Below are 7,540 nucleotides of genomic sequence, written 5' to 3'. Positions count from 1 at the left end.
AACCCTACAATTAGTGGACATCCTGCTCTACCACCTGAGCCACAGCTGACCCCATTATATAATTCTGTAAAGCTGCTTTGGGACAATGTCCACTGTTAAAAGTGCTATACAAATAACACTGAACTGAATTTAATTGAACAATTAATTATTTTATATAATAATTAACAATATAAATAACATTAATTCTTATTATTTTATTGAACAACAACAACAAGACTAAGAAGAAGAATATTGAATTGTTCTTGACTTGTTAGTGCGGTTCTGCTTAGAACCCTGTGTGAAAGGGTACTCATCTGTTTGAAGCTAGCTGGCACATTTTTCACAAAGAATATACTATACATGCTCAGAAATAAAGGTTCCTTAAGGGTGTATTGCCAAATAAAAGGTTCTTCCGCTTGTAAAATGGTTGTTTTGAAGGTTCCACAAAACAAAAGGTTCCACCTTAAAAGAAAAGGTTTGATTCTATTGTGTTGAAACACTTTACAACTAAACCAGTACAGAATTCTAAGACTGACACTCCGTCTGCAGGCTGTGATGAGTTTTATTAGACGTTCTCTACTCGACTTAGTGTGCTGGATCATGATCAGGCATGCAGACACAGGAGAACTGCAGCAGGTTCTCACAGGAGCATGGAACAGACTGTGAGACTTTATACAGCTTCACACACAAACTGTGATTTACAGTTACAGTGTTTCATTGTCATGTATATCTGTATTTATTTTATATGTGTATTATAGAGACTATACCTACATTCTAATTAATTTCATTTTTGTTTCAGTAAGTCTCCAAGAACTATTTTCTCTCATTTAAATTCAATTACATTTATTTATTTAATTATTTGTGAGCCAAAAAGGCATTTCTGATTTTTATTCCTGTTATTTAGGTTAAAGTTTGTGTTATTCTTGAGCAGCAGAGAGAGAGACATTGTAATAATGATAAACTACATCAAATACAGAAGTCATAAAAAGTGGTTTTATACCAAAATTAGGAATGCGTGGGAAACGGAGTTAGGAGTACAGATAAGTGAGGAGTGTTGGGAACATGCTATAGGGAAGGTACAGTCTACCACTTCTTGTGCTCGTCTTGGACTTATCCAGTTCAAAGTTTTACACAGAGTCCATCTGTCCAAGTCGAGACTTTCTGTAATATATCCGGACGTAGAGGACAAGTGTGATAAATGCCATGGCTCTCCCTGCCATCATGATTTTCTTCTGCCCTGATCTCCATGGTTTTTGGTCTGGTTTTATTACCATCATGTCCACTATTCTCAGGGTAGATTTAAAGCCTTGCCCAGTGATTGCTGTGTTTGGGATTCCTGACGCCTCAGTTCCATTGAGCTCGGTACAAAAAGATATTATCACTTTCACATCCCTAATAGCAAGACGTTTCCTACTGTTGCATTGGAAATCTGCTAAATATCCATCTATCTCCCAGTGGCTAAAGGATGTGATGTTTTTTCTAAAACTCGAGAAAATAAGGTATACGGTGAGGGGTTGTATGGACAAGTTTTTTTTTTTATAAACGGCATCCCTTTATTGTATACCTTATGGCGTTACAGACACTTCCCACTTAAATTTTTGTGCCTGTTGTTGGATTTTACAATATCTATGTAACCAGTGATAGTTATTGGGTAGCCATGATGAGCCAGGGGGGTGGGGGGCGGGTTTGTTTTCGGCGTTTGTACTTTTAATTTTGTTTTCCTTTGTTACTATAAAAAGAAGGGGGAAAATGTGAATGATTTCTGCTGTGTGTTGCTCGGTTTGTTTTTTCTTTTCAGTTAAATAATTGGGAAAAAGAAATGAGTAAAAAAGGAATGTTCAGCAGACAAGTTCAGCAGAAATGTTTAGTTCAGCAGACATGTTCAGCAGAAATGTTCAGCAGACATGTTCAATAGAAATGAAACTGGAGATTGTTTGTTTGAGCTGATACTTAAAAAAAGGGGAAAAAGGTTTTCACACACATGTTTAAACTTATAGGACTAAAACTACTAACATGACACTTTACTGATATTTTAAACCAGGCGTTCACTGGGTGTGGTTTAGAAATGTGTGTGTGTGTGTGTGTGTGTGTGTGTGTGTGTGTGTGTGTGTGTGTGTGTGTGTGTATGTGTGTGTGTGTGTGTGTGCACGCCTTGACCAGTGAAAGTAGCTCACTTGCGAAGCAAATTAAAAAACAATGTAAAGCAATAAAACCAAGTATAAAAATTACACCAAATCATGTTTTTAATTTTTAACATAATATTTAAAATATATTCAGAACTTCAGTTAGTTCACGTTCAAGGGGATTACTCACCAGCCAGAAATGTATAGTACAGGGGACTGTAATTATCCTGGGGGGGGGGGGGGGGTTGGGGGGGGGGGTGAGTGTGTGTGTGTGTGTGTGTGTGTGTGCGTGTGTGTGTCTGTGTATTTGCCTTGAGGAGTAGGTGTTGGCCAAATCCTCTACATTATGTAACATAGTATTGTGTAATCTTTCCCTCCCTCCTCCTGTTCCCTTTGCTCCCTCCCTCGTTCCATTCTGAATAAAAAGGTATCTGTTGTGCATCTCCTCACTCGCTCATCACTTGTTCCCTCTCAAGTTTGATGCTGAATTAGACTCCATTGCTTCATCACCATGACATCCGTTGTTCAGTCTCGTACCAGCTTCAGCTCAGGTGGATCTGGTGGTTCCATGCGCTCCATGGGCGGTGGCCGTGTGAGTGGCGGGAGAGCCCAGAGCCTTTACGGAGGCAGTTATGGTGTACGGGTCTCCAGTGGCCCGGCACTCCTCGGCTCTGCAGCTGGAGGTGGCTATGGCGCAGGTGGTGGCTTTGGTGCAGGTGGTGGCTTTGGTGCAGGTGGTGGCTTTGGAGCAGGTGGTGGTTTTGGTGGAGGCTTTGGAGGGGCCGGGGGCGGTTTCAACTTAAATGATGCCGTCGATGTATCAACAAGTGAGAAGCTGACGATGCAGAACCTGAATGAGCGTCTGGCCTCCTACCTGGAGAAGGTGCACACACTGGAGAAGGCCAACGCTGATCTGGAGCTCAAGATCCGCCAGTTCCTCGAGGGCAAGACCTCACCAACGGCCCGAGACTACTCTGCCTATTTTACCACCATCAGTGAACTGCAGGACAAGGTAGGACTCTACATCACTCACTATATACTTACTCACTATGGTAGGGCCCTAACTCGAGGGCCTTCACTCTAGGCCTTCTCTCACTGACTACCTTCTTTGTATAGTCCCTCCAGGATTTAGTGATGTTGAGATTGCAGAAATTAATGCAAAATCAAGCAAATTCTGTAATATTTGCATGAGCCTGCAATTTTTCAAAATCATCACAACGCACATTCAGTCAAAGCACTCTTCTCTTTACGTTTGTCGAATAAGAGTACAGCTAAAAGGTCTCATTTACCAGCAAAAATCACTTTGAAAGTCTGTGTAAAACAACTTTGTGCAATTTAAATTTAAATTTAAAGTGAAATCCTGTAGGGACTGTTTGTTTTGCTAAGATAGATCTCTATCCAGGTTAGGGCCCTCAGTTCCTCACTAACCCCAACTCACCTGGGTAGGACCCTCAATTCTTCACGATCCCCATTTTACTGTGGAAGAACCCTCAGTTCTTCACTAAAACATTCTCACCAGCTTAGGACCCTCAGTTCCCTCTCCAGGATGAGACCCTTAGATATTCACTATCCTGATCTTACCTTGGTCAATTCTTCATTATATCCTTTCTCACAATGGTATGGCCTTCTCTTACTTACCATCTACTTCCTCACTGAAGTAAGGCCCACAACTCCCTCACTATCCCCATTGACTATCTGCTTGGTTAAGTGGTTTGTGTAGATGCAGGGTTAGAACGTCACTTTCTCATAAAAGTAGGACCCTCACCCCATCTATATCCCCTTTGTCAATAATACAGGAGCATGCTTATTCCTCACTACATTAGGACTCCCAGTCCCTCACTATCCCCTTGCTCACTGAGAGAGTGGTTAGTTAAGGGGTCAAGGTGAAGGGGCGGGGTTTTAAAGTGTGGTGTACACCATTGCATAAGCAATAAATCACCTGTTATTCTGGCTCAGATAAATAAAGGAGGGTAATAAAAGCAGGAACACACTTTCACTGTTTTGTATCAGTGAATGGAACACCCTCCGGCATACACACACACACACCCACCCATCCACCCACCCATGCCCACACACACACTCAGACAGGACCACACCCGCCATTCAGAATAACAAAAAACTCGAGTTACTGCCACATTGTGACTCATCACCCTGTGGCTATGTTTGAAATTACACCGGAGATCCAGACTTCCTCTTCACTTTTATTAATCTATTTATCGACTGTGATGTGTTCATTTATATCCTGTAGATCCAGGATGCCACACGCATCAATGGAGGCATTTACCTCAGCATCGACAACTCCAAGCTTGCTGCTGATGACTTCAGAGTCAAGTATGTTCCTTTCTATAAAATAATAAAATAATTTTTCAATTAATCCATACTTCAGTGCAATGAGAGTTATTTTGTGTAATAACAGACAGAATGTTAATCACACTAAGTATCTAAGCTTTTTAGCAATTAATAATTCCATAATTCATGATGTTGACCTCAGTTTTGCTCATTTGCTTTGTGTTTAATTGTGAAATATATGAAAATATTTTGGAATTTTTCAGGTATGAGAACGAGCTGGCCATGAGGCAGTCGGTGGAGGCTGACATCGCTGGGCTGAGGAGAGTCCTGGACGAGCTGACGTTGGCCAGATCCGATCTGGAGATGCAGATTGAGGGTCTGAAGGAGGAGCTGATCTTCCTCAAGAAGAACCATGAGGAGGTGTGTGATGGAGTGACATAGTTATCTACACATCACCATAGAACTAGCACAACATTTCTGGTGGCTGTACCTATCTCACCCTGTTAGCTCCATAATTTTGATCTCCTCAGCCAAGAAGTGACATCACATCGCTTACAAAAGTCACTTGATTGAAAGCTGACAGTGAAGTGAAAATAAACACTGAAATATAGTTTTGTTACAGTTTTGTGGAAATTTGTGGGATGTAAACACGTATAGCTAGAAAACTAGCAAAATAGCTACTGAGGTATAGGCTACTACCAGCCTACTATTATCCAGCTTGATTAATGTGCAGGCAACACATTTTTATGTTTTTTTTTGTAAAAAAAAAAAAAAAAATGTAAAAAATCCAAGATTAGTTAATGTTATATGGCTTGTGTTAGCCAGGAAAGGTTGCATGTGTCAAACTAATTTTACTTTCCAACGCTTTCAAATTTTTATTTAATTTTGACTTTTTTACATATGTGCTCTGGAAATGCACAGGCATCAATTTCACAAGATAATCTAGCAAATGCTAATAACCTAACTATACAGGACAAACCATTCTTAAGAAGCTATTTAGGCTACATATTTAATAGACTAATTGATTTACCACTGTGTAATTAAATGGTTTGAATCCCAGGCAGTTTCAGTAAATAACAATGATGGACATGGTTATAAATCATATCACACTATAAGTAATAACAATATAGCATAGAATTAGTGCTTATTTCAGGCCTTGCTGTTACACCCTCGTACTTCACCACCACCCTTGTTTTCTCTGCAGGACCTCCTCGCTGCACGCTCTCAGATGAGCGGTCAAGTCCATGTGGAAGTTGACGCCAAACCGCAGGAAGACCTCAGCAAAGTCATGGCTGAGATCCGCGAGCACTATGAAGCTGTCGCTAATAAAAACAACCGTGAACTTGAAGCTTGGTTCCAGACCAAGGTAAAAAAATAATTAATTTCCTTGTACAAGCATTTGCACTGTGCTACAACTTCAGACTTGTCTTGTTAAACACTGCCATGAATGTTTTTTTCTCCAGAGCGAGGAACTGAACAAAGAAGTCGCCGCCAGCACAGAAACGCTCCATACCAGCAAATCTGAAACCACAGATTTGAAGCGCACGCTGCAGGGGCTGGAGATCGAGCTGCAGTCACAACTCAGCATGGTGAAGAATAACATTTCTACATTTATATTCTAGACAATCAGCTAGCATCACCACTGTAGCAATGCTAAAAATAGATGGTATTATTACAAAACTAGCTAGCAAATTCAGTCCTCATGAAGCAATTCTAATAAAACCAGCTCATATTGGTCATACTGCACAGTAGCTAACATCATTCACAAAGTTAAACTATGATAGCGCACATTACAACTATAGCGATGTTAAAAAACAGATCATCGCTATTATCATTACTCAGCGTTGCCAACTCTCACACATTTGGCATGAGACGCACGCTTTCAGGCTCTGTCTCACGCTCTCATGCTACCCAAGTAAATCTCACGCCAAGTGAAGATTTTGTTAAAGTTAGTATGCCATTGGGGATAGCCTTCATTATTTGTGTAATTATATTGTAAGTGTATAATTGCCCATTCTTGTCAATAAGCTGGTTTCCAATTAATATGTTACACTGGAAGCAGTTCTCCATGTACACCGACTTATTATAAGTGATATTACTATTGTTCTGGTACAGTAACATTTGTTTGTGATAACTAGCCAGGAAAAGTCGTACTTGACAGTTAAAACTGTTATAGTATGATGTTTGGGGCGGGACACTTCAGATTCTAGAGAGCATTTGATTGGACAGAAAATCTGACGAGAAGCTGAAGTGTACAATGGTGTAATCAAAATTGGTGGCAGAGAGAGACTGTAAATTTTTAATTCATATGTCTTCTAAATATGAATTTTGTCATTGTTTTGGAGTACACTATACTATACTTATAGATTAAGCGAACACATTCATACATTTTACCAACATAATTCTCATTTCCACACAGCAAAAATCTAATTTATTATTGATTATTACCAGCTTTGAGTGCTCATTTATTAACCCAACATTCTTCTTTGCAGAAAGCGTCGCTGGAACACACTCTAGCAGACACAAAGGCACGTTATTCAGCCAAACTAGGAGGCTACCAGCAGCAGGTGACAAGTATGGAGGAGCAGCTGGTGCAGCTTCGTGCTGATCTGGAGCGTCAGTCTCAGGAGTATCAGATGCTGCTGGACATCAAGACCAGACTTGAAATGGAGATCGCCGAGTACAGGAGACTGCTGGATGGAGAAGGTGCAAGGTGAGATATCAAAAACACAGTTTACCCAGAATGCATTGCAGTGGCCTGACACACTTTCCACTTTCCATTTCTCACTTTCCATCTGTACAAGACACACTGCTAGGTAGTTACTTTGTAAACTGGCTAGCTAGCTAACTAGACCAAAATGTGCAGTAAGAGTAAAAATATGTTTTTGTGTGTGTGTGTGTGTGTGTGTGTGTGTGTGTGTGCAGCAGCTCCAGCTCCAGCTCCAGCTCCAAGCGCAAGGTAGTGACAGTGGTGGAGGAGGTGGTGGATGGCAAAGTCGTCAGCTCCACTTCCAAATCCATCACGGAGAAACACTGAGGAAACATCACGGATGAGAAGAACATGAACGTCTTCTGAGAATCTTATGACAATAATCCAAGAATTATGACAACGCTAAAGCATCAATAAAGTGTTCAAACTCTTAAACAAG

The 7,540-nt window shown here is 40.6% G+C and overlaps 1 protein-coding gene across 2 annotated transcripts; it reads left to right on the top strand.

Annotated features, from left to right (window-relative positions):
- Nucleotides 1-2,529: 2,529 nt before the first annotated feature.
- On the top strand, nucleotides 2,530-7,540 carry LOC108256992 (keratin, type I cytoskeletal 50 kDa). Of its 2 annotated transcripts, none has more exons than XM_017454347.3 (7): nucleotides 2,530-3,114; nucleotides 4,351-4,433; nucleotides 4,655-4,811; nucleotides 5,596-5,757; nucleotides 5,855-5,980; nucleotides 6,884-7,104; nucleotides 7,320-7,540. In XM_017454347.3, exons 1-7 carry the CDS (start codon nucleotides 2,614-2,616, stop codon nucleotides 7,426-7,428), a joined length of 1,359 nt encoding a protein of 452 aa, XP_017309836.2. In that variant the 5' UTR covers nucleotides 2,530-2,613; the 3' UTR covers nucleotides 7,429-7,540. The 2 variants fall into 2 exon arrangements, with proteins under 2 accessions (XP_017309836.2, XP_017309835.2); XM_017454346.3 differs by having other exon boundaries at nucleotides 7,317-7,540.

Source organism: Ictalurus punctatus, chromosome 24 (genome assembly GCF_001660625.3).
Source record: "Ictalurus punctatus breed USDA103 chromosome 24, Coco_2.0, whole genome shotgun sequence".
Classification (NCBI taxonomy): domain Eukaryota; kingdom Metazoa; phylum Chordata; class Actinopteri; order Siluriformes; family Ictaluridae; genus Ictalurus; species Ictalurus punctatus.
This window is presented reverse-complemented; position numbering and strand designations above follow the sequence as displayed.

What these genes read in the sequence shown, in the direction of transcription:
- LOC108256992 (XM_017454346.3), top strand. Translation starts at nt 2,614, where the DNA reads ATGACATCCGTTGTTCAGTCTCGTACCAGCTTCAGCTCAGGTGGATCT. An exon ending in TCAGTGAACTGCAGGACAAG is followed by an intron (nt 3,115 to 4,350) that starts GTAGGACTCTAC and finishes TATATCCTGTAG; the next exon opens with ATCCAGGATGCCACACGCAT. An exon ending in GCTGATGACTTCAGAGTCAA is followed by an intron (nt 4,434 to 4,654) that starts GTATGTTCCTTT and finishes GGAATTTTTCAG; the next exon opens with GTATGAGAACGAGCTGGCCA.